The sequence below is a fragment of the Papio anubis genome, chromosome 2 (assembly GCF_008728515.1).
Source record: "Papio anubis isolate 15944 chromosome 2, Panubis1.0, whole genome shotgun sequence".
NCBI classification, from domain to species: Eukaryota; Metazoa; Chordata; class Mammalia; order Primates; family Cercopithecidae; genus Papio; species Papio anubis.
The window spans coordinates 170,002,845-170,030,748 of NC_044977.1; the positions used below are offsets into that span (position 1 = coordinate 170,002,845).

Below are 27,904 nucleotides of genomic sequence, written 5' to 3' on the forward strand. Positions count from 1 at the left end.
TAGACATAAAAAGTGTTCTATAATCCTAGACGTTAGATAAATGAACTTTTTAAAAACAAAGTCATGTCTGAGCTTAGAAGTTTGCATAATGTAACAGAATGATTTATGGTATCTTCTGAAACAGCTTGGGGATAGGGGGAAGTTACACATAGGTGCATTTGCATAACTGTCCAAACTTTATTTTACTGTTTTCACAAGTACAACATAAATAACAAAGGTGCTAATTTCAAAGACAGGTTTCGAACAATGAGAATAAGAATATATTATTTCATAACAGGCAATAATAACCTTAGCCCAAATACTTTTAACATCTAAAGTGCATTAAATGACTTCCTTGGGAATTTTCCTGAGGACCAAAGGTAGATACAAATGGCCTATTTTAAATAGTGATATTACTCCATGTTCACAGACACTTAAAGGCAGTCACTATTCAACATACAATTGTGAAATTACTGATTTTTAGTTCTCAGAACTAGAGTTCCCTTTGTTTTTCCTCCCAGGCAAAGGAAAGCTTGATTTGCTCTGGGGTTGAGAAAGTTTACTGGCTAATAAAGTGAATGGTTCAATCAGAGTTTTCCGATCTGTAACAGTCACCTCCCACAGTCTCACTTTCTCACTTTTTGCCCACTGCTGTGCCACTTCAGCGTCCACTTGTCTCTGCTCAGAAAGGTCGATTTTGTTTCCTAATACAACAATTGCTACCTGAAAGAAAACGGATTGAAAAGATCATACTAGTACTTTGCCAACATCAGTTCCTGGGCAAAATGGAGACATAAGGAAAACTGTTCCACTTAACAGACCTGCTTCATTAAACTGATTCTCAAGTGTGACTGTATATTAGGGTATCACCTTACTCCTTAATGCGTTTTTGTTAAAAATGCAGATGCTCGGCTGGGCGCAGTGACTCATGCCTGTATTCCCAGCATTTTGGGAGGCCGAGGCTCATGGATCTCTTGAGATCAGGAGTTCGAGACCACCCTGGCCAACAGGGTGAAACCCCATCTCTACTGAAAATAAGAAAATTAGCCGGGCATGGTGGCATGCGCCTGTAGTCCCCTCTACTTGGGAGGCTGACGCAGGAGAATCGCTTGAACCTGGGAGGCAGAGGTTGCAGTAAGCCGAGATGGCACCACTGCACTCCAGGCTGGGTGACTGCACGAAACTCCATCTCCCCCCCCCAAAAAAAAAAAAGCAGATGCTCTGTAGTTTGCTAACTGTAAAAAAAAAAAAAATAGCTCAGGTATGAATGGAAGATAGACTTGAGAAATAGGCATCTAGGATACAGACTGGTTTCAATGAGTGTGTATTTCAGTTTGGCTATACTTGATGTATGAGAGATTTGCAACATAGTACTTCAAAATAAGACAACTGGAGCTGTGGGAGTTCTGTATCCATGAGAACAGGAATTGTTATGTTCACATTATTCCCAATACTAGACTGCTAAGGATCTGTTAAATGTATGGGCCAAAAAAGTATGTGCCAACAGGAACATTTTACACGAATGCTTACTATACACCAGGCACTAAAGGTGACCAGAATACAGCAGTCAAAGCTTGGGGGAAGGAGAAGAGACCCCAAACCAGATTTTCAGATAGTGCCCATAAAGATTACACAGGATGCTGTGACAGTGGAGGAGGGGCAGCAAGAACTGTCATAAGAAGGCCCCTCTGAGGAGCAGCAGTGAACTCATCAGACCTTGGAACCACTACCGTCTTCCTTCCTGTCTGTACGTTGAGCTTGAGCTCCCTGTGCTCCAGGTAAGGCCATGCCTTGCTGGCAGGATGAAAGTGGGCCCAGAGCTCCGGTTTTCTAGGGGGATCACATACTCTATCTCACCCTTCAAGCCCTCCTGTCATTCTTCATCACCCAGATTTTCATCTTCATGTACATCCCCTACTGTGACTTCCATCTCCCTCTCCTCCCAACTGCAGAAACTCGTTCACTTTACCCCTTAGAATTCAGCAAGACTCACACCCACTGCGTCCTCCACCTCTGCTTTGAATATTCCCTTCACCTTCTTTCCTAGTGGCCTTGCAGTCCTGCTTCCCCTATCATTCCCCTCCTACCACTACCACGAGGTTCAGGTAAGATGTCCTCCTTGCCCCTCAATGCTACCTCCAATGGTGTCGTCTAAAACCCCTGCAGAAGGCTGATGCTATCAGTCTGTTGTACCTACTAACCCTGGGCTGGCCACCCAACTGTTCCTCATCACAGAGCTGGCTCATGGTCAACCCTCCCTCGCCGTTACTCTGGTCATAATTCTTAGTGGTTTCACTAGCCATGCAGATGCTGCTTCCAGTAACCTGGTCTCTCATTCTTTGACTTCTCCAGTGGTCTCATCATCCTTACCTCAGCCATCCACCAGTCCTGCAGTCATATCCGAGACCTTGCTTTTTGTTTGTTTGTCTGTTTTAAAGAGACAGGGTCCCACTCTGACTCCTGCCTTCCCAGTCATGCCTAATGCCCCCCGTGCAAGAATTCCAGCCACCACAAGGACATACAACCTACTGGCTCTACTACCTTTATCACTGTCCTTCCACCCTACTCATGTCCTTAATTCCTCCCTACCCAGCTTACATTATTTTTATTCACTCCCTCGCCCCCATTGTCCCACCATATTCACCTGGCAAAACCCCTCCCTTGTTAAATTTACCTGTTAACCAGACTCTGCCTACACCATTTAGCTGAATATGGCCGGAGAAAAACATACAACCCTGCTGGCCCAGATCACACCACAGACCTCAAATGAACTGGCGTTCTCCGGCAAATGTATTACATTTTCTCCATTTACTTTGTAATGAGACATCGCATACCTTGGTGCCCTTCTACAAGTTCCAGTATCTACTCTTCCCCACTTTCCTGTCACTGGATGACCATATTGTTTCAGTAAGATACGCAATTAGAAGAGAATTTCAGCCGGGCGTGGTGGCTCACGCCTGTAATCCCAGGACTTTGGGGGGCAGAGGCGGATGGATCACGAGGTCAGGAGATTGAGACCATCCTGGCTAACATGGTGAAACCCCATCTCTACTAAAAATACAAAAAAATTAGCCGGGCATGGTGGCGAGCGCCTGTAGTTCCAGCTACCCGGGAGGCTGAGGCAGGAGAATGGCGTGAACCCACGAGGCGGAGCTTGCAGTGAGCTGAGATCACACCACTGCACTCCAGCCTGGGCCATAGAGCGAGACTCCATCTCAAAAAAAAAAGAATATTTCCACATCCTTCTGCCACCACATCTAACAACCTACCATCTTCCAAGACCATTCGCTCTGCCCTAAAACCCATCCGCCTTTACCTGGACAAGGATGTCACTCCAGCACTTAGTCCCCTCATCATCAATTTTCTCCCATTAGCATACAAACACAATGTTATCTAAACAAAACAAACGGCCAGGCACAGTGGCTCATGCCTGTAATCCAAACACTTTGGGAGGCTGATGTGGGTGGATCACCTGAGGTCAGTAGTTCAAGACCAGCCTGTCCAACATGGTGAAACCCCATCTCTACTAAAAATACAAAAATTAGCCAGCCGTGGTGGTGAAAACGCCTGTAATCCCAGCTACTCGGGAGGCTGAGGCAGGAAAATCGCTTGAACCTGGGAGGCGGAGGTTGCGGCGGGCCGAGTTGATGCCACCGCACTCTAGCCTGGGCAACAGCGAGATTCCCTCTCAAAAAAACAAAAAAACAAGGATGATACAACTATAGCCACAGGATGAATATTATTCATCAGTTACCAAGAAAAAAAGGCAGGGGGTGGGTAGGTGTGGTAGCTCACACCTGTAATCCCAACAGTGTGAGAGGCTGAAGAAGGAGGACTGTTTGAGACCAGGAGTTTGAGACTAGCTGAACAACATAACAAGACCTGTCTCTACAATTAAAAAAAAAAAAAAAAAAAAAAAAACAGAAAAAAGTCTGGGTACTGATATGGAAAGAACTCCAAGATATGCTACATGAAAAACAGAAGGTACAAGATAGTATGTACCTGGGGTAAGAAAGGGAAAAAAAGGCTAGGCACATGGTGGCTCACACTCGTAATCCCAGCACTTCGGGAGGCCAAGGCAGGAGGATCACTTGAAGCCAGGAGTTGGAGACCAGCCTGGACCACATAGCAAGACCTTGTCTTTACAAAAAAAATAAAATAAAAATAAAAATTAGGCAAGCGTGGTGATGCACGCCTGTAGTCCCAGCTACTTAGGAGACTGAGGCAGGTCGTCACTGGAGCCCAGAAGTTTTAGGCTGCAATGAACTATGATCATGCCATAGCTCCCCGCCACAGAGTAAGACCCTGTCTGAAATAAGGGGGGAAAAAAAAAAGGAGGAAAAATATTTTTTACTGTAGACTCCTATTTGCTTGTATTTATATAAAAAAACTTTGGACAACTGCCTCAAAACTGGTAAAAATATTTTAAAAAGCATGCTTAATGTATAGGATCTTGGTGGTTGAGGACAGATGTGGGAACCAGACTGAACACAGTCCCCATTTCTGAACCATGTGCAAACATTACTTACTCAATTTTTTAAAAACCAAACATGAAAATAAATAAATGCAACTTAAACCATATCATGTCATTCCTTTGCCCCAAACCAGTGCCTTTTGATCTCACTAAAAGTGAAAAGCAAAGTGCCCTCATCACCTACAACATACCTGCTAGCCCACTCTGGCTTCACTGCTGATTCCTGAACGTGGCGAGCAAATTCCGACCTCAGATCCTTGGCACTAGCTATTCCCTCCACCTGGAGCACTCTTCCTTCCAGACATCAGCTTTGCTCCCTCCATCCTTACTTCCTTCAAATATCTGCTACAGTCACACAAAATAGCACCCTCATTCCCCATTCTGCTTTTCTACATAGCATCACTCTTTGTAATGTATTAAATATATTTATTTACTGTCTCTCACTCCAAAAATAGAAGTTTTACTGAGATATGGGCTGTTTTGTTCTCTAACACATTCCCTGTACCTAGAACAATGCCTGGCACATAGTAGTTGCTCAATAAGCATTCACTGAATTAATATGATTATGGGGATTGAAGAAGCATATGAGGAAGGTACTATTATTCTCCTTTTACATATAAGGAAACTGAAGCAGAAAAGCTGAGAACCAAAGCCAAGATTTAAGTATCTAGTACATGAGTGTTCATTGACCTTTCAACTTCTGTGGGGCAGAGAGCGGTCTCTGGAGGATACCCAATAAATAATTACAGCATTTGCCTGTTTCGGTGGGAAAGATGGAAAATACAGGGGAGAGGAGTTTTCATGCCTTCTTACATCTTTTCAAAACCTTGTGAATATGTTATCTATTTACAAAGTAAATTAGTATTCTAAATAAAATATCAATAACCCAGATGTCTTACAACAGATAATGGTTAAAAAGAGTTTGGTACATACCACGGTATACTACTCACCAAGAAAAAGAAATGAACTACTGATACATGCAGTGACTTGGATGAATCTCCAGAGAATATGTGAATGAAAAAAGCCAATCCCAAAAGATTACATATTGTATGATTTATTTTATTTATTTATTTTTTTGAGATGGAGTCTTGCTCTGTCACCCAGGCTGGTGTGATCTCAGCTCACTGCTGCAACCTCTGCCTCCCAGATTTCAAGCGGTTCTCCTGCCTCAGCCTCCTGAGTAGCTGGGATTACAGGTGCGCACCACCACACCAGGCTACTTTTTGTATTTTTTTAGTAGAAACAAAGTTTCACCATGTTGGTTAGGCTGGACTCAAACTCCTGACCTCATGATCCACCCACCTCGGCCTCCCAAAGTACTGGGATTACAGGTGTGAGCCACTGTGCCTGGCCTGTATGATATCTTTTATGTCAGGGGTCCCCAACCCCTAGGTCATGCATGGTACCAGTGCAGGGCCTGTTAGGAACCGGGCCACACAACAGGAGGTGAGCAGGGAGTGAGTAAGCATGACCACCTGAGCTCTGCCTCCTGTCAGATCAGTGCTGGCATGAGATTCTCACAGGAGCTCGAGAATCGAATTGTGAACTGCACACGTGAGGGATCTAGGTTGCACGCTCTTTCTGAGAATCCAATGGCTGATGATCTGAGGGGGAACAGCTTCATCCCCAAACCACCCCAACTTCATCTGTGGAAAAACGGTCATCCACAAAACCGGTCCCTGATGCCAAAAAGATTGGGGACCACTGATTTATGTAACAATCTTGAAATGACACAATTATAGAAATGGAGACCAGATTAGTGGTTACCAAGGGTTAAGGTGGGGGTGAAGATGGGAAGGAAGTGGGCAGCTATAAAAGAGTAACATGAGGGATCTTTGTGGCGATGGAAATGTTCTGTGTCTTGACTGAATCAACACAAATACAGTGGTTATGATGTACTACAGTTTTGAAGATGGTACCACTGCGACAAACAGGTAAGGGATCTCTCTGTGTTACTTCTTAAAACTGCATGTGACTCAACAACTGTCTCAAAATAAAAGCTTAACAAAAAAACATATGAAAATGTAAGTTAAGAACATCTAGCCAGTACTTTTTGTTGTTGCTGTTTGTTTTGGTTTTTGGTTTTCTTCTACCATCTAGCCAGTACTGTTAATCAGTATATTATCTGGTTCCCTAGACAATGAAGAGTCTGCCATGTGAAGATCTGGAGAAAGATTTGAGATAAGACAGTTTCAGGCAGGGAAACAAGCCATTGAGAAAGTTTAATAGGAGAACAAAACTATCATGTTGAAAAAACAGAAAGTAGACCAGTGTCACCGGAGTATAGTGAGAGACAAGCAGATGATAAAGATGAGATGAAAAGGATAGGCGTGGGCCAGGTAATCTAAATCTTTACAGACCACTGTAAGGCATATGAATCTTATGTTTAAGTGGTATATGGGCAGAATCCAATAATTATTAGTTTTTGGTTTTTTTTTTCTCAGTAAGCCTGAAGACAAGAATCCTATGTACCCAAGGAGATAATAAAAAGCCCAAGGAGGCCGGGCACAGTGGCTCACATCTGTAATCTCAGCACTTTGGGAGGCTGAGGCAGGTGGATCACAAGGTCAGGAGATTGAGACCATCCTGGCTAACACGGTGAAACCCTGTTTCTACCAAAAATACAAAAAATTAGTGGGCATGGTAGCACATGCCGGTAGTCCCAGCTACTCGGGAGGATGAGGCAGGAGAATCGCTTGAACCTGGGAGGCAGGGGTTGCAGTGAGCCAAGATCGTGCCATTGCACTCCAGCCTGGGTGAAAGAGAGACGCTCTGTCTCAAAAACAAACAAACAAATAAAAAAAACCCAAGGAAACAGCAATACCAAAGAACATAAAATGAATTATGTAGTACTTAAGATAAGAAGTCATTAAAATTCAACTTGTACATTGTAACAAGCAAAAGGCAGAAAGTCAAATTCTGGTCCTGACTAAATTCAGTCAGTCCTGTATTTCTTGGGTTAAGAAAAAAATTCTAGGCCGGGTATGGTGGCTCACACCTGTAATTCCAGCACTTTGGGAGACCAAGGCCAGCAGAGCACTTGAGGTTAGGAGTTCAAGACCAGCCTGGTCAACATGGTGATACCCCGTCTCCACTAAAAATATAAAAATTAACCGGGCATAGTGGCACACACCTATAATCCCAGCTACTGGGGAGGATGAAGCAGGAGAATCGCTTGTACCTGGGAGTCGGAGGTTGCAGAGAGCTGAGATCGTACCATTGCACTTTGCACTCCTGCCTGGGAGACAGAGAGAGACTCCGTCTCAAAAAACAAAAAAAAAAAAAAAAGAAAAGAAAAGAAAAGAAAAAAACTGTAAAGGGTTAAGGTTTTACAGATACTAAGAATACATTGTAATGATCTGAAAATAAACTACCCAAAAGTCTGTGCTATAATTTAAATGGTATTATAATTCACATTTGGCATTTTTATCCACTTGCCTCTTTTTTGTCTTTGAACTTATCAATTTCTTTCTTCAGAAGCTCCACTCTTTGAAAGGATTCAAGGTTATTCACACTGTACACAAGAACAAAGCCATCAGCAAATGAAAAATAATGCTTTGGCAGCTCCACGCCTTCCTGTAGACCTCTGGTGTCATAAAGATGTAACTGTTCTTTCACTCCTCGGTCTGTTTCCACTGAAGCCATGTACACATCTTCCATTGTTTCGCAATCTTCCATTCCTGGGATTAAGAAAAGAAATTACTCTTTTTGGCTAAGCCAGTGAACCGCTCAGTATTTTCTTGTCCCTTAGAAATTGGCTTTCTAGGTTTCCTATTTACCACATATAATAATCACATTTCTATTTTACTTTTTTTTGAAACAGGGTCCTGTTCTGTTGCCCAGGCTGAAGTGCAGTGGCTCAATCTCAGCTCACTGCAACCTCCGCCTCCTGGGCTCAAGGGATCCTCCCACCTCAGCCTCCCAAGTAGTCCCTCCCAGCTGGGACTACAGGTGTCATCATGCCCAGCTACTTTTTGTAGAGACGGGCTTTCACCATGTGGCTCAGGCTGGTCTCGAACTCCTGGGCTCAAGCAATGTACCCACTTTGGCCTCTAAAAGTGCTGGGATTACAGGTGTGAGGCACTGCACCTGGCATAAACAAAATTCTTTAAAAAAAAACTTCTTCTGCATAAAAACAAAAATCCCCTTCTTGTTTATGATATTTTAAAAATGCATTTTACCACTTTGTTTCATTTGTGCAAGTTTTATCTCTTCAACTAGTCTCTAAGTTTACTGAGTGAAAGGAACCATTCTGTATACACAGCAAATATTCAATAAGCCCTTGTTGATAAAGGAATTAAAGGGAGAAGATTAGCACTCTGAATTTTAATAAGAGTAGTGGAGAGACATGTGATAAGACAGGTAAGGTATAGTCCCAGTAATTACCTCCATATTTAAATATGAGGCCAGGTGCGGTGGCTCACGCCTATAATCCCAGCACTTTGGGAGGCTGAGGTGGGCAGATCACCTGAGGTCAGGAGTTCAAGACCAGTCTGGCCAACATGGTCAAACCCCGTCCCTACTAAAAATACAAAAATTCACTGGGTGTGGTGGCGGGCACCTGTAATCCCAGCTACTCAGGAGGCTGAGGCAGGGAGAACTGCTTGAACCTGGGAGGCAGAGGTTGCAGTGAGCCGAGATCATGCCACTGTACTCCAACCTGGGCGACAGAGCGAGACTCCATCTTAAAAACTAATTTAAAAAAATAAAAATAAATAAATGTGAGATACATCCAGAGGTAAAATCACATGGGTAACATCCTATACCCCCCCAAGTCATACTGTTATAGTTTTTTTTTAAACTCTAGTTACAGTTTTCCTAAACAACCTATATACTGTAGAATGATTTGTTCCAGATGCCTTACATGAAATGTCCGTAAGTATTAGATTACATAAAATCTCCATAAGTATTAGATTAAAAGGAATAATCACATGGTAATACATAGATTGCATCATGAGAAACCAAAAATTTACTTTCATCAACATAACTCATAAAGAATGTATTCAGTGTTTAGAAAGGTAAAATTATTCATAAATTTGATTATGTATATACATGTCTGCGTCATCCTGTCATAAATTAAGCCCTAAGGAAATTAAAGGTTATCTATTAAGACACAAACATACTGGGCTTTGATTACAAATTAATTTAAAAGCAAAAACTACCAAGTGTTTTGTCAGGTGACGTTTTATCCACCAAAAGCCAGTCCTGTTAGCCCACCCCTACCTGCCTCTCCAAAAGGGGGTCTAAAGCTTAGACCTTTTGATATTTTGGTACTCTAAACATCAAATGAAGTCAAGAGTCTTCCACTAGTTCTCTAGATCTCCTCTCCCACTCCATGCTGCTGGGCAACAACCCATCTCACACGCCAGGGGAAGGCTTAAGGGTGCAATCTCTGGGGAGCGTAAAACAGAGGCTGTCTGGCCTGTGGGATAAAGGGAATGAGTTCCACCATGAAAACGGGGCAATTAAGTGACATGGCTGCACACACACATACTGAATGTTGAAGTCCTCCAGCTCTCCCTTTCTGCTCCCAAAACACTGGCAGCCAGGACTTTATCCCCATCCAGAGGAATCTGGAGAATCTGGCCAATGGAAAAGGAGAAACTCCTAAATATATTGACATCTAGGCTTCCCCAACAAATGCCCCTGCCAGATCACTTTAGTGAAGCTCAAAGTCATGAACCCTATCCATATGCCTAGAGCTTCCAATTGTGTTTGTTTGTTTGTTTGTTTGTTTGTTTGAGATGGAGTCTCACTCTGTCACCCAGGCTGGAGTGCAGTGGCTGGATCTCGGCTCACTGCAAGCTCCACCTCCCAGCTTTATGCCATTCTCCTGCCTCAGCCTCCCGAGTAGCTGGGACTACAGGCGCCCGCCACCTCGCCCAGCTAGTTTTTTTGTATTTTTTAGTAGAGACGGGGTTTCACCGTGTTAGCCAGGATGGTGTCGATCTCCTGACCTCGTGATCTGCCCGTCTCGGCCTCCCAAAGTGCTGGGATTACAGGCTTGAGCCACCGCGCCCCGCCCCAATTGGCTTTTTAAGTCTTATTTATTTATATATTTTTGAGACAGGGTCTCACTTTGTCATCTAGACTGGAGTTCATTGGGACAATCTCAGCTCATTGCAGCCTCGATCTCCTGGGCTCAAGCAATCCTCCCACCTCAGTCCTTCAAGTGGCTGGGACAATAGGTGCACACCACCGAGCCCCACTAATTCTTGTATTTTTTTGTACAGATGGGGTTTTACCATGTTGCCCAGGCTGGTCTCGAACTCCTGAGCTCAAGTTATCTGCCTGCCTCTGCCTCCCAAAGTGCTAGGATTACAGGCGTGAGCCAATGCACTGGGCCTAGGTGTCCATTTTTAATTATGAACAGATAACCAAGGTTTAGTAGACACCTGAAGAAAATAGAGACTAATAAGAAGAGACCACTACAGAGGAAACCAACTATACAAAGAAAACAAAAACAAAACAAACAAAAAACTACCTAATCTATCAAAAAAATAAGGTAGTACATCCATGAAATAAGAACAGGATACTGAAAAACAAAAACTCAATAGAAGGGCTGGAAAATAAAGATGAGTATATCTCCCAAAAAGCGGTACAAAAATATTGAGAGATGATAAACAGGAAAGGAGAAATAAGAAAATTCAAAGACTAGTCCAGAAGGTCCAGCATCCAGAAAAAAAGAACAGAGAACACAGAGGAAAGAAAGCAACAACAAAATAATTCAAAACTGAAGAACGTGCATTTCCATCTAGAAGGGACCCTCTAACTGTCCACTACAGTAAATGAAAACAGACTGGCCAGGCGCGGGGGCTCACACCTGTAATCCCAGCACTTTGGGAGGCCGAGGCGGGCAGATCACCTGAGGTCAGGAGTTTGAGACCAGCCTGGCTAACATGGTGAAACCCTGTCTCTACTATAAATACAAAAATTAGCCAGGCATGGTGGCGCGTGCCTGTAATTGCAGCCACTCGGGAGGCTGAGGGGGGAGAATTGCCTGAACTCAGGAGGTGGAGGCTGCAGTGAGCTGAGATCGTGCCACTGCACTCCAACCTGGGCAACAGAGCGAGATTCCATTAAAAAAAAAAAGAAAGAAAAAGAAAAGATCAATTCTATGACGCATCACTGAAATTTCAGAACACTGGTGTCTTAGTCCATTTGTGCTTCTATAACAAAATACCACAGACTGGGTAATTCATAAACAGAAAATTTATCTCTCACAGTTCTGGAGACTGGGAAGTCCAAGATCAAGGTGCCAATAGGTTTGGTGTCTTGTTACAGCCCAGTCTCCACTGCAAGATGGAGTCTTGTTGCTGCATCCTTGGGAGCGGTCAAATGTTGTGTCCTCACGTGGTGGGAGAGACAGAAGGGCAAGAGAGCACTCCCTTCAACCTCAACCCTTTTATAAGGATGCTAATCTTTCATGACGGATTAGTCCTCATGAAGGTGAAGGGTGGAGCCCTCATGACTTAATCATCTCTTATAGGCCACACTGCTTAATACTGTTGCATTGGAGATTAAGTTTCAACATCAATTTTGGAGGAGATCGTATCCTTCAAACTACAGCGACTGGGAACAAAGGAGAGCCTAGAAAAGCTTCCACAGACAAAGCATCAAGAATCGTAATGGTTCCCAGATTCTCAAAAGTAGCACTAGAAGCAAGAAGACAATAGAAGCTGGTAAAGTTAAAGAGACACACCTTCTATGAATCAGCAATTTCATTCCTAGATATGTATACCAGAATTTATCACGTAATAGCCAGGATACATGTACAATAATATTCCAGAGTAGCATTATTTCCAATAGCTCCGAACTGGAAATAACCCAAATGTTCATCAAGACAGAAGACAGGTAGTTTCATGCAATAAAATGTTACATCAATGAAAAGTAAAGAACCACAGCTATGGCAAAAAAGGATGAATCTTTTATTTATTTTTTTCTAAATAGAGATGGGGTCTCCTGATGTTGCCCAGGCTGATATCAAACTCTTGGGATCAAGTGATCTTCCCACCTCGGCCTCCCAAAGTGTTGGGATTCCAGTGGTGAGCCACCGTGCCTGGCCTGATGTGTCTTACAAATACAATGTTGAATAAAAGAAGCCAAACATGGATTAATTCATATAAAATCCATAGGGCAAAAATAAACTATACCATTTAGTGATACACACATATGTGGCAATTAAAAATAAAAAGAATGATTAACTAAAAGTCAAGGGAAGGAATGAGTTGCAACTGGACAGAGGAACACAAGAGAGCCACTGGCCTGTCCTCAATGTTGTACTTTTTGATCCATGTGGAGAGTTTGTGAAGGTTTGTCTTATAATTATTGATTAAATCATATATGCAATGCTCTCAAAATTCTGAAAGGATATTATTTTTGACCTAGAGTTCTATACCCATCAAAATTACAATTCAAATATTAGTGCAAAATAAAGACAGTTTCAAACATACAAAGCCTCAAAAAATGTATCACGTATATTTTCTCAGAAAACTATTTGAGGAGACCCTCCATAACAGTTAACATGTAATCATAGAAACAGAAAGAAACAGAACCTAACACAGATATGAAGCAAAGGAAATCACAAGCACAATTAGTAAATATCTCCATTTGGAAGCCCCAGCTTCACAACTAGGTGCCAGGCAGAGGGCAGGTTGAAGGCCGCCATCACTGAACGTTCTGTTCTACTGTACAACCTTTTCAACCCCAGAAAAATACTGGAAAATGTGTTCCAAAAAGAAAAAGAAAAAAAGGTATAAGCCAAAAGAAGATGACAAGAGATCTAGGAAACAGGAAGTCAAAACCAGGGAGAGGCCGGCTGCAGTGGCTCACGCCTGTAATTCCAATATTTTGGGAGGCCGAGGCGGGCAGATTGCTTGAGGCCAGCAGTTCAACACCAGCCTGGGCAACATGGTGAAACCCTGTCTCTACTAAAAATTAAAAAATTAGCCAGGCGTGGTGGTGCATGCCTGTAATCCCAGCTACTTGGGAGGCTGAGGCAGGAGAATCACTTGAAACTAGGAGGCGGAGGTTGCAGTGAGCCGAGATCGTGCCACTGCATTCCAGCCTGGGTGACAGAGCGAGACTCCGTCTCAAAAAAAAAAAAAAAAAAAAATTACAGGGAGAAACAATGGGGAAGTTCCATGATCATGGTGGCACAGTAGATAAAAGAACACAGAGCTCCTGGAAGGACACAGCCAAGAACAAAACAGATTATCTGATGGAGCTGACCTCATGGAGAACTGAGAAACATCTGGACTACGTGGAAAGAACTAGCAAAAGGTATAAACAAAACTAGAGAAATGACAAATAAAGTAAATATTAGCTTCCATGAAAACAACAACAACAACAAAAGAATCACAGTATACTAAACTGCTTAACTGAGAATACAGCTGAGCCTTACACAACACAGGTTTGAACTTCACATGTCTCACATGTGGATTTTCTTTCTCCTCTGCCACTTGACAGCAAAACCAAACCCTCCTCCTTCTCCTCAGTCTACTCCACATAAAAACAAAGAGAATGAAGACCTTTACGATGCACCACTTTCAGCTACTAAATAGTAAATATATTTTTTCTTTTTTTTTTTTTTTTTTTTGAGATGGAGAATCGCTTGAACCTAGGAGGTGGAGGTTGCAGTGAGCCAAGATCGCACCACCATACTCCAGCCTGGGAGACACTGATTTTATTTTACAGGCATTATCATCAACGAGAGGGTCTTACATCCTTTGCAGTGGCTATTTTTCACTTACATTCTTCTTTTCAAATTTAAATGATGGTAACCTCTTATATATTTCAAAACAACCTTTATTTTTTAAATCAGGTTTTTTGTTTTTGTTTTTATTGAGAGTCTAGCTCTGTTGCCAGGGCTGGAGTGCAGTGGCGTGATCTCGGCTCACGATAAACTCTGCCTCCCGGGTTCAAGAGATTCTCATGACTCAGCCTTCCGGGTAGCTGAGGTTACAAGCACATGCCACCATGCCCGCCTAATTTTTATATTTTTAGTAGAGACGGGGTTTTGCCATGTCGGCCATGCTGGTCTTGAACTCCTGACTTCAAGTGATCTGCCTGCCTCAGCCTCCCAAAGTGCTGGGATTACAGGCGTGAGCCACCATGCCCAGCTTCTTCCTTATGATTTTAATAACATTTTCTTATCTCTAGCTTACTTTATTGTTAAGAGTACAGTACATAATACAACATATAAAACATGGCAATCAACTGTTTATGTTATCAGGTTTAAGGCTTCTGATCAACAGTAAGCTATTAATAGTTAAGTTTCTGGGGATTCAAAAATTATATGCAGGTTTTCCACTGACTGGGGGGGCGATGTTGGCACCCGTAACCCCCGCACTGTTGAAGGGTCAATTGTACTGTATTTATACTGTATTTATATATGCCAGCAGCTCTCCAACTGTGGTCTGCAGATCTCATGAGGTCTCCTTTCAGGGGATCCACATGGGCAAAACTATATTCATAATAATACTAAGACATTTGCATTTTCCACTGTGTTGACATTTGTACTGATGTAGAAAAGCAATGGTGGGTAAAACTGCCGGTACCTTAGTGCACATCAAGTCAGTGGCACTAAATGTATAGTCGCCATTAGATCCTCTCTTCACCATCTTGTGCTTGCGGTTAAAAAATAAAAAAGCCGGCCGGGCGCGGTGGCTCAAGCCTGTAATCCCAGCACTTTGGGAGGCCGAGACGGGCGCATCATGAGGTCAGGAGATCGAGACCATCCTGGTTAACACGGTGAAACCCCGTCTCTACTAAAACATACAAAAAAAAAAAAACTAGCCGGGCGCGGTGGCAGGCGCCTGTAGTCCCAGCTACTCGGGAGGCTGAGGCAGGAGAATGGCATGAACCCGGGAGGCGGAGCTTGCAGTGAGCTGAGATCCAGCCACTGCACCCCAGCCTGGGCGGCAGAGCGAGACTCCATCTCAAAAAATAAAAAAATAAAAAAAATAAAAAATAAAAATAAAAAAGCCAGTTTTACTTAAGAATGTCCTTAATGAGGCAATAAAAATCACTAATTTTATTAAATCTCAAGCATTGAGTATATATCTTTTCAATATTCTATGGGATTAAATGGGAACTATGCATAAAGCATTTCGGCATACAATTACAGTAACTGTCTCGAGGAAAATCTCTTGTGTGTTTTGAACTGCTAGCTGAACTAGCTGTCACTTTTAAAAATAAGAAATGACAGAAAAACTATGTATTTATGATATTTGACAAACATTTTCTCAAAAATTAATAAAGGAAGCCTAGCATTTCAAGGAAAGTAACTATGATAACAGTATTTGTCGTCAATAAAATTTGAGCTTTCCGGCAAAAATCAGAATTGTATTCATCATCATGAACTTGATAGATTCCCAATACTGATGAAATTGGTAGTGATATTAACAAAAGTGATATGGAAGATGTGCTTATCTCGGTGAACCAAAATTTCCCAAATGACCAATTCATGATGCTAAAAAACTCTGCTTGGGTAAAAGATCCATTTAAAATGCAGGACCAATCAATGAGATTTCAATTGAGTAGAGTAAAAAGGTTCACAAATATTATTTCAGATTCTACACTGCAATAACCTTTAAGTAACCATCACTCCTTGAGTTTTAGTGAAATACCAAAGAAAAATATCCAAAATTACCTGAAAAGGCTATTAAAGTATTCCTCCTACCTTTTCCAACTACATATCTGTGTGCGGCTGGATTTTCTTCATATATTTCAACTAAAACACCTCATCACAACAGATTAATTACAAAGGCAAGTATTAATAGATACGATAATTGCCTTCTATTAAGTTGGACATCAGAAAAGATTTTCTAAAAAGTAAATCAATGCCAGCTTTCTATTTTGAAAATATAATTTTTCATAGAGTTATTCTAGAATATAATGAGTTTATTAGTGTCATTTAGAAAAATTAAGTAGTTTACAAATGTCTTCATTTTCATTTTTTTTCCTTTTATGAGACAGGGTCTCCTAAACTGGAATGCAGTGGTGTGATCAAGGCTCACTGCAGCCTCAACCTCCCATGTGATTCTCCCATCCCAGAATTTCAAGTAACTGGGACCACAGGCGCATGCCACCATGACCACCTGGCTAATTTCTTTTTTTCTTTTATTTTTTTTTTTTCTGTTTTGTTTTTAGTGGAGATGAGGTCTCAGGCTAGTCTCAAACTCCTGAGACCAAGAGATCTTCCCACCTTGGCCTCCCAAAGTCCTGAGACTACCAAACTGTGAGCCATCACGCCTGGCCAGTTTTAATTTCTAATACAGTAAATGTTGGAAGATATAGCCCACATAAACAAAAGCTGTTTGGGCTCCTCAGTAAGTTTTCACAGGACAAATGGAGTCTAAAACCAAAAAATTTGAGAACTACTGACATATGTATTATAATAAACACTACATATGAATTTAACCACAATTGTTAAACATTATTTTAGAAAAATAGAAGAGAAGCAGAGCACATCGAAATGGTTAATGAAAAATGGAAATGTGGGCCAGGTGTGGTGGGCTAGGTGCGGTGGCTCACGTCTGTAATCTCAGACGTGAGGTGGGCAGATTACTTGAGGTCAGGAGTTCGAGACCAGCCTGGCCAACATGGTGAAACCCCGTCTCCACTAAAAAAAAAAAGAATACAAAAATTAGCCAGACATGGTGGCACACACCTGTAGTCCCAGCTACTTGGGAGGCTAAGACAGGAGAATTGGTTGAACCTGGGAGGCAGAAGTTGCAGTGAGCCGAGATTGTACCCCTGCACTCAAGCCTGGGAGACACAGTGAGACTCCATCTCAGAAAAACCGAAATGTGCTTAAGTTACTTGCCAGAAATAAATGCTTTGATGATCTCTGTTTACTTATCTAACACAAACATCACTTCACTCTAACCTGTAATATCTATCTTCCTTACTAAGCCATGACCTCCAGAGATGGTATCTTCACCTCTGTAACCCAAGGCCTGATTACACGTATCATACAGCATATACTAATAAATAATTCTTTGACTCAATAAATGAATAAATGAATGAGGTAGCCCAATTAACAAAATTAAGTCATACTCACCAAACGACTGTTTCTTCCATTTTTAAAAATCTATATACAGCAGCTCTGGGAAGTTATGTTTTTTTTTTTTTTCTTTGAGATGGAGCCTCGCTCTATTGCCAGGCTGGAGTGTAGTGGTGCGATCTCGGCTCACTGCAACCTCTGCCTCTCATGTTCAAGTGATTCTCCTATCTCAGCCTCCTAAGTAACTGGGACTACAGGCATGCACCACTACACTCAGCTAATTTTTGTATTTTTAGTAGAGACAGGGTTTCACCATGTTGGCCAGGATGATCTTGATCTCTTGACCTCATGATCCGCCTGCCTCAGCCTCCCAAAGTGCTTGGATTACAGGCGTAAGCCATCGAGCTCGGCCTTTTTTTTTTTTTTTTTTTTTTTTTTGAGACAGTCTCGCTCTGTAGCCCAGGCTGGAGTGCAGTAACATCATCTTGGCTCACTGCAACCTTGGCCTCAGGTTCAAGAGATTCTCCTGCCTCAGCCCCCCAAGTAGCAGGATTACAGGCACCTGCTACTATGTCTGGCTAATGTTGTATTTTTAGTAGAGATGAGTTTCACCATGTTGGCCAGGCTGGTCTTGAACTCCTGACCTCAGGTGATCCACCTGCCTCAGGCTCCCAAAGTGCTGGGATTACAGGCCTGAGCCACCACACCCAGTGGAAAGTCATATTTTCTTAAATCAGTGTTTCTATGAGTTGTAGGCCACCATTCATTATGTAAATACACAGGAAATCACATATATACAAAATATATCCATATTGATCTGTCTGTATTGGCCATTTCTTTCCTTACCTGTGATAACTTACAGCAGGCACTCTTGAATTTCAACAACATCAAGACTTGTTTCCCTCTTCTTTTCCTCCCTCTTAATCTCTTTTGGTCCCTCTGGATTATACCTCCCCTTTATGTACCATCAACCATCTTTAATTTAGCATGACCAACAAAAGACCCCTGACAGCTCCCAGCACCTAGAGACAAGCTAGAGAAAAACAATCTTACCAATAGTATGATTTCCGTAAAGGAGCTGCTCCAAAATTGCAGTTTTCCCCACAGATAGCAATCCACAAACCACAACCTTGCAGCCCTTTCCCATCTTCTCTCAGGATATCACTGTGGAGAGAACAGAAGGTCTTTTAAATTGTATACTGTTGAGACTAACCATTTCTTTTTATTTCAGTATTTCAATTTAATATGTAACACATGCACAGGGGAAATTTTCATATACAGTAAAGGAGATACAGAATAAGGTATAGCCTTCCAAACCCCATTCCCCAGTCTCCCATTTGCTCCCTTAGAGCAATAACCATTACCAGTTTCTTATATATCTGACAGAGACAGTGTAGATAAACATAAGACTTCAGGCCGGGCACAGTGGCTCACACCTGTAATCCTACCACTTTGGGAGGCTGAGGCGGGTGGATCACCTGAGGTCAAGAATTCGGGACCAGCCTGGCCAACATGGTGAAACCCCGTCTCTACTAAAAATACAAAAATTAGCCAGGCATGGTGGCACATGCCTGTAGTCCCAGCTACTCAGTAGGCTGAGGCAGGAGAATCGCTTGAACCCGGGGGGCGGAGCTTGCAGTGAGCCGAGATTGCGCCACTTCACTCCAGCCTGGGTGAAAGAGCCAGACTCCGTCTCAACAACAAAAAGTAAATAAATAAATAAAATACATGGATAGATATGAATACATCTTTGTTTTCAAAAAGAATAAATATATTTTATATGAAGAATATTTAAATACTGATTAAGTCTATAGGAATCCAACAGACTCTTAAATCCTCGAAAGAGACTGCCTACTCATTAATATTTACCTGGAAAAATAAACATTTAAGTAAAAATTTAAAGGCATGAGGATAAAATTTTTAGAAAATGGACATGATTTTTCAAAGAAACATGAATGTTTATGTCAGTCTTTTCTCAGGAAAAGAAGAAACTGGATTTTGATAGTCACGTGGTTTTTTGTTTTTTTTTTTTTGAGATGGAGTCTAGTTCTGTCACTCAGGCTGGAGTGCAGTGGAGAGATCTCAGTACACTGCAACCTCTGCTTCCTGAGGGCAAGCGATTCTCCTGCCTCAATCTCTTGAGTAGCTGGGATTACAGGCACCTGCCACCATGCCCGGTGAAATTTTTGTATTTTTAGTAGAGACGGGGTTTCACTATGTTGGCCAGGATGGTCTCAAACTCCTGATCTCAAATGATCCGCCTGCCTCGGCCTCCCAAAGTGCTGTGATTACAGGTGTGAGCTACTGCGCCTGTCATGTGGGCCTTCTTAGTCATACTTCTTTTTGAGGAAGAATAGACAACACTAGCAAAATTGCCCATGCACAGGACTTCATGACTAAAACACCAAAAGCAATGGCAATAAAAGCCAAAATAGACAAATGGGGTCTAATTAAACTAAAGAGCTTCTGCGCAGCAAAAGAAACTACCATCAGAGTGAACAGGCAACATACAGAATGGGAGAAAATGTTTGCAATCTACCCATCTGACAAAGGGCTAATATCTAGGACCTACAAAGAACTCAAACAAATTTACAAGAAAAAAACCAAACCCATCAAAAAGTGGGCGAAGGATATGAACAGACACTTCTCAAAAGAAGACATTTATGCAGCCAACAGACACATGAAAAAATGCTCATCATCACTGGCCATCAGAGAAATGTAAATCAAAACCACAATGAGATACCATCTCACACCAGTTAGAATAGCAATCATTAAAAAGTCAGGAAACAACAGGTGTTGGAGAGGACGTGGAGAAATAGGAATGCTTTTACACTGTTGGTGGGACTGTAAACTAGTTCAGCCATTGTGGAAGACAGTGTGGCGATTCCTCAAGGATCTAGAACTAGAAATACCATTTGACCCAGCCATCCCATTACTGGGTATATACCCAAAGGATTATAAATCATGCTGCTATAAAGACACATGCACACATATGTTTATTTACAGCAGTATTCACAAGAGGAAAGACTTGGAACCAACCCAAATGTCTATCAATGACAGACTAGATTAAGAAAATGTGGCACACATACACCATGGAATTCTATGCAGCCATAACAATGAGTTCATGTCCTTTGTAGGGACATGGATGAAGCTGGAAACCATCATTCTGAGCTAACTATCGCAAAGAGAGAAAACCAAACACCGCATGTTCTCACTCATAGGTGAGAATTGAATAATGAGATCACTTGGACACAGGGTGGGGAACATCACACACCGAGGCCTGTTGTGGGGTCGGGGGAGCGGGGAGGGATAGCATTAGGAGATACACCTAATGTAAATGATGAGTTAATGGGTGCAGCACACCAACATGGCCCATGTATACATATGTAACAAACCTGCACGTTGTGCACGTGTACCCTAGAACTTAAAGTATAATTTTAAAATTAAAAAAAAAGAAAAATTGCCCATGCACTTAAAACTGGAAAGAAAAGGAAAATTAACCTCTCCTAGCTTCTCAACTTATATCTAAGTAAGAACAAGGTAAGGTGACATTTCCTTCAATTTTCCTCAAGGCTTTTCTTTCCAGAAGGCAAGGTACCAGAAGTCAAGGCAGAAAGTTAAAAGGGGTCATTAAATACAACAGACAAAGAATTCAAATTTCTACACTGCTGTTTGTCATCTCCCACTACCTCCTTCTTTCCCCTAATTCTCTGCTCATCTATAAGTGACCATGCTATAAACCTGGCTAAAAGGGACACTGTAACTCCTTGCAGTCAAAAACAACTGTAACGCCAGTCATGGTGGCTCATGCCTGTAATCCCAGCACTTTGGGAGGCCGAGTTGGGTGGATCACCTGAGGTCAGGGGTTGGAGACCATCCTGGCCAACATGATGAAACCCCATCTCTATTAAAAATACAAAAAATAGCCGAATGTGGTGGTTGGTGCCTGTAATCCCAGCTACTGCAGAGGCTGAGGCAGGAGAATCACTTGAACTCGGGAGGCAGAGATTTCAGTGAGCCAAAATCACGCCACTACACTCCAACTTGGGCAGCAAGAGTGAAACTCTGTCTCAAAAAAAAATAAAAATAAAAACAAAAAGAGCTCTAAAAATAAACTTCACGGCCAGGTGCAGTGGCTCACGCCTATAATCCCAGCACTTTGGGAGGCCACATTGGGTGGATCATTTGAGGTGAGGAGTTCAAGACCAGCCTGGACAACATGGTGAAAACCTGTCTCTACTAAAAATACAAAAAAATTAGCCAGTGTGGTGGTGGGCACCTGTAATCCCAGCTACTTGGGAGGTTGAGGCAGGAGAATTGCTTGAACCTGGGAGGCGGAGGTTGCAGTGAGCCAGGATGGCACCACTGAGCTCCAGCCTGGGCGACAGAGACTCCGTCTCAAAAAAACAAAAAAAGAAAAGAAAGTTCAAATAAGCATTCTGACAAAAGGGATGCTAGGTATCCATCTGCACTCACGTGCTCACTGGATTGTGACAATAAAAACCCAACACGGAACGCACATGTTTTTTAGAGACCAGATCTTGCTACGTGGCCCAGGCTGGAGTGCAGTGGCTATTCACACACTACCGCCTAGAACACCTGGATTCAAGGGATCCTCCTCTGTTCACCACATCAACTACAGAATATATCTGTGTGTGTGTGTGTGTGTGTGTGTGTGTGTGTGTGTGTGTGTGTATGTCACCTAGGCTGAAGTGTAGTGGCACAGTCTTGGCTCACTGCAACCTCCGCCTCCTGAGTTCAAGCGATTCTCCTGCCTCAACCTCCCAAGTAGCTGGGATTACAGGCACATGCCACCACAGCTGGCTAATTTTTGTATTTTTAGTAGAGATGGGATTTCACCACATTGGCCAAGCTGGTCTTGAACTCCTGACCTCAAGTGATCCGCTGGCCTCAGCCTCCCAAAGTGCAGAATATATCTTAATGGTGGCAGTATAGTAGTTGTACTTGCACACATGTGTGTTGCACAGCAACACTGTCTTCTACTAACACTGGAAACATTACGCCACGAATAAATTTCAAGTCTTCTCTACTGTATCTTCTCAATCTGTAATTTTTTTATGACCCAAATCACCCACAACACTAATCTCATATAAAAAATTTTAATGCTGCCATTTTTGTAGCATAGTAATAACACAGTATTTATTTTCAGAGTAGTACACTGCACTTTACCAATAGACAACTAGCCATCACTTACATAATACAACCATTATTTCCTTGGTGGCATGCTTCAGAGTCTAAATCTTCTGAGAATATTAACCACTGGCTTCCATGAGAACCACTTTTTTTAGGGGACTTTCTTTTCTTTATATATTTTCAACCTAACTTTAATAGAAAAATTCTCAGCCTTTATTTATAAGAGCAGAGCATTATGTAACACTGATCATCTACGGTATGTATGGTATTTCCTTCATCTGCAACAACAGCCTATTTTAAAAGGTTTTCTACAGATACCTCTGAATTTATGATAAATTTAATGTCACTTCATTGATCAAAGGACTCTCCTCTCTGCCTATTGTGATTTCTTTACAAGTTATGATACCACTGTATCTTTGTTTAGGAAGATTTTTTTTTAATAATAGCTAAATTTTAAAAGAAACTGCCATGTAGGCACATGAGAAGAGTTTGAAAAAGAAATAAACTCCTAGAGGATGGGACAAATGATGACAGCAGAGCATAATTCTGTCAGAAAAGGCTGCTGTTGGAATTTAAATCCAAATTTCTCTATTGTTATTTCTATTTCTCTGAAAATCTCTTACCCTCAGTGGAATTTCTAAGTATCAATTTTTACTACTCTCCCTTTCCTGTTCAACTGAAAAAATACGCCTTTATCCACACATTATGCCAATCTTCAAAAACACTCAAAAGAGGCCAGGTGCAGTGGCTCACGTCTGTAATCTCTACGCTTTGGAAGGCCAAGGTGGGTGGACTGCTTGAGCCAGGAGTTCGAGACTGGCCTGGGCCCCACATCAGGACCCTGTCTCTTTGAGTTTATATACGCATAAACTCAAAAGGGCAGGCATATACTGTAGCTGAGTGAAGCGGGCAGCTATAAGGAAAAAAACGCCCAATGATTAACAGCAACAGGCCCTCTGTAAAAAAGAGGCAAATATGAGTGCTGGGGATTACAGCAAACTGGAAAAATCTGACAGCAACAGAAACCTGAGACATTCAGATATCAAGCTTTCCAGCTACCTTTGGAAGTAATGTTACTATATCTGCTTTAAAAGTAGCACACTGCAGGCCGCGCGCGGTGGCTCACGCCTGTTATCCCAGCACTTTGGGAGGCTGAGGCAGGTGGATCACGAGGTCAGGAGATCGAGACCATCCTGGCTAACATGGTGAAACCCTGTCTCTACCAAAAATACAAAAAATTAGGCGGGGCTTGCAGTGAGCCGAGATCACGCCACTGCAGTCCAGCCTGGGAGACAGAGCAAGACTCTCTCTCAAAAAAAAAAAAGTAGTACACTACAAATGTACTTTGATCACTCATTGATGATTATCAGGATAATATAATTATCAGGATAACAGGATTAACAGACAATGTTTGCTAAAAATTATACATTGTTTTGTATTGTGTGTGTATATTAATAAATTGGGGAGTTCACTTTGATATCACCAAAGAAGTCTTCATCATGGGCAAACAGTAAAAGTAACTGAATAAAGGTAGCTCAAAACACTAGCTAAGGATTTTAAGCATTTTTTGGAAGGAAAGCAAAGAGATAGAACAGACCTTATTAAATATTTTACACTATCAAAAAGAAAACAAAGATGAAAAGATAAGTGTGATTAATCAAAGCATGGCTGAATACTGTAGGTTCCTGGTTGCCTTCCAAATAGGAAACAATACTACTACATAAAGCAAATGAGTGCCTTGCTACCATCAATTACAAAGCTAGGAATTCTTTAAAAAATAATTAACATTTTGAATAAATAGCACATAAACAAAAATATTTTCTATATATGATCACTATGGCAGGAACTCACATTACAAATAACTGGTTCTCATGCTTAGATATTTTCAGATTTACAAATAAAAACTACTAAAAGTTTGGTTCTTAAAGCACTTATAATTAAATAATTCCTAAACACAATAAATGCACACCACTTCCTGTGAAATATACAAAGGTGGTCATCTGCAGTACCCTGAATGGGCACTGAATCCCATGAACCGATCCTGGGGTAACCAAGCCTCTTACTTAAATCTAGGTTTCAAGAATTTGAAAGGCTCTGTAGTACATGGATCACCTTTAGGTTCCTTTCAACACTGTGATGCTATGATATTAGAAGTTGCTTATCCAGAGAACACACCAACACTGAGGTGAACACAAAAAACAGTAGTTACAGCTACTTGTCACATCCCCACCCTAAGAAACTGGGCAATAAAATTCAATCTGTGACCTATTATACCTCATCTGATGTAAATTACTAAGAGAACGTGCTTAATAGGCAAGATCCAGGGCAGTCTTAAATACTTATTGCTTTATTGTCCAGGCTAATCAATAACGTTGCTAGAGAATAAATACAACTTCCTCTCTCCAACTTGAGGCTAAAAAAAAAAAAAACCCCAGAATAAATAAGTGACCTGGTCCATTCCTGTGAAATGCTTTGTCAACATTCTCTTTGAAAAGCCATCAGAAACAGCTCCCAAAACTGCTGGTGCTTCTGTTCGTCTATGTAAGTGGGTCATTCTACTGTTACAAGTAAAACACAACTTTCTGACGCAACCAGAAAAACAACACCAAAACACTGTTAACATCACAGGAGAGATGTCATAAATCTCTAAAAATACTGTCATGTGGGGAAACCACCTACACTGTGTATTTACTTATGTCAACATTATGCATGGTGTGGAATACTTTCACTTATCTATATATGAATATATTTGCATACATAAAAATATATTCAACAGGTTTTGCACACAATAAAAATGTAAAATGTAATAAGCAGATTCTAGCTTACCATTCTTTTATTCATTTACCAAACATTTAGTGAGGGCCTACCATCACGCCAGCTATCAGGGACAAACTAGGGGGCAAAAACAGAAATCATCCCTTGTCCTCAGGAATCTCAAAATCAACTGGAAACACAAATCCAAATCTTGTAAAACTGTTAACTGAGAAACTACAAATTGAGAAACAAAACTGCAAATCTGATTGATAAATTAGCAGTGATTATTCACACTACTAGAATTTTTTTTCCAAATGATTCATCCAACTTTTTAAATTTTATTTTTACTGCACCTTACCAAGCTGGACTACGCCCCTAGGCAGTGCACCTAGAGTAGTGCATTCAACTTTTTAGTCAGTCATCCTCACTGTTGAAATACATACAGGGCTGCAATGCTTACCATTTTCATCACTACTGAAGTGGTCTGGGTGAGGCACGGCGTTCTCTCACCTGGTCTCTCAAAGACATCGTAATCCCCCAAACCTGTGAATATGTTACTTTACATACTCATACAAGAATTTTGCGGGTGTGATTAAGAACTTCCATATGAAGATATTGTCCTGAATTATCTAGGTGGGCCCAATGTAATCACAAGTGTCTTTATAAGAAAGACATAGGAGTGCTGGAGAGGGCAGAGGGTGTGACTGGAAGATGCTGTTTTGCTGGCTGTGAAGATGAAGGAAGAAGTCAAGAGCCAAGGAATTCAGGCAGGCTTCATAAGGTGGAAAAGCCAAGAAATAAATGTATGTTCCCCTAGTACCTCCAGAAAGAATACAACCCTATTGACACTTTGGTTTTAGCCTAGTGAGATTTACAGATTTACAGACCTAGTCTGATCTACAGACTAAAAGACAGTAAATTTGCATTGTTAGCAAACAAGAAAGTTGCTGAAATTTGTTACAGGAGCAATGGAAGACTAATACAATTTCCTAAGTAGTCTCTCTGCTTCCATTTTTGCTCTCCCTTTAGCCTCAAAAGGAGCAATCCAAATTATCTTTTTAAAATGTACGCCATATGAAGTCATCCTTCTGTTCAAAATCTTACAATGAAATCCAAAGTCCATGTAAGACACTTCACCTCTCTGACATCATTTCCCACTTTCTCCTACTGTGAAGTTCAGCCACACTGCTTCCCCGCCGCTCCTCTATTCACCTTGCATGCTCCAGTCTTGGCACTCTTCCCTCTGCCTGAATCCGACCCCTACTCTTACTCCCAGACTCCTATCCTTGAGGTCCTTTCTTAAATGTTACCTTCTCTAAAAGACAACCTGGACATTCCATCCCAAATTGCAAGCCCCACCCCCTAACACTCCCTCATCACTTCCCTCCCCTTACCGTTTTTCCTTAGCATTTACCAACAAACCCAATACACAGCTTACTTCTGCTTACTGCCCGTTTCCAAGAAGGCCAAAATTTCTGCGTTGTTTGCTGCTGCATCCCTAGCAACTATGCCTGGCACATATTAGACACTTAATAAATATTTGTTGACTCAATCAATGTACCAGATGGAGACACTTAAAAACGTAAAGCTGTGATTTAAAAAGAAAGAAAAATATGACGCAGGAAAAAAGATAATCAAAACCGCTACGATTAAGAGATAACGATTCTTTTAAGCTTTTGCCACATTCGAACGCAGAATCTGGAAGGAAATTAAAACCACATGACTATATCAAAAATGAAAATATTCTGGAGAAGCAAAATAAGCCAGTAACCTATTTCTTAATTTAAAAAAACAAAAAACAAAAAACCGCAACGCAAAATGCCAGCATTTTCTCGGCATTTCTTCCCTAAAACATTCACACCTGCCAAACAGGTCTTGGCAAATAAACATTTGCTTTTCTGAAAAACTGTGGTTCTGATGTTAGCAATTTTGGGACGAAATCCGTATGCAGAAAAAGCGCCAAGCCGCCTGCAATCCACCCAGTCCATGACCCTTTTTTAGGACAAAACCCCTGGGAGCTGGGGCCTGCGGGAGCTTCACGCAGTCTGGAGCTGAAGGGACACAGCGAGCGCCCCCACCCGCGACGCCCCTACTCCGTGAAGGCCTCCCTGGGGGGCTGGCGAAGCGTCGGGGGGTCTCTCAGCGCAGCGCTGGGGCCCAGATTTCTGCGCCCGTCGTGCGGGGGCCAGAGAGGGACAGCGCAGCGCTGGGGCCCAGATTTCTGAGCCCGTCGTGCGGGGTCCAGAGAGCGACAGCGCAGCGCGGAGACGCAGAGACTACGCGGGAAGAGAGCCCGCGGTGCGTGAAATAAACCTGTTCTCTCCTCTGACCTCAAAGACAGCGGCTCACCGCGGTACGCGGTCACCGGCTTTGGAACCTGGACCCCAACTTGCCTCTTCTCGCGGCGGGACAGTCACCGACGCTCGCTTACCGAGGCCTCGCCGCCAACTCTCGCACCCTGGCCGCTCAGGCTGGAATCCTGCGGGGCAGGGGGCGGGACAATACGGGCGGCTGCGCCCCACTCGGCAGAACTC

General features: G+C 42.1%; 1 protein-coding gene across 5 annotated transcripts; it reads right to left on the minus strand.

The window, feature by feature from the left end:
* Positions 1–156: 156 nt before the first annotated feature.
* NKIRAS1 (NFKB inhibitor interacting Ras like 1) lies at positions 157–27,904 on the minus strand. Of its 5 annotated transcripts, none has more exons than XM_017955948.2 (4): positions 27,802–27,904; positions 18,516–18,626; positions 7,892–8,133; positions 157–702 (listed from the first exon to the last, which is right to left on the minus strand). In XM_017955948.2, the coding sequence occupies exons 2-4, from the start codon at positions 18,607–18,609 to the stop codon at positions 460–462; spliced, it is 579 nt and encodes a 192-aa protein (XP_017811437.1). In that variant the 5' UTR covers positions 18,610–18,626; positions 27,802–27,904; the 3' UTR covers positions 157–459. The 5 variants fall into 5 exon arrangements, with proteins under 5 accessions (XP_017811437.1, XP_003895221.2, XP_017811438.1 ...); XM_003895172.4 differs by having other exon boundaries at positions 27,764–27,858; XM_017955949.2 differs by having other exon boundaries at positions 27,701–27,807.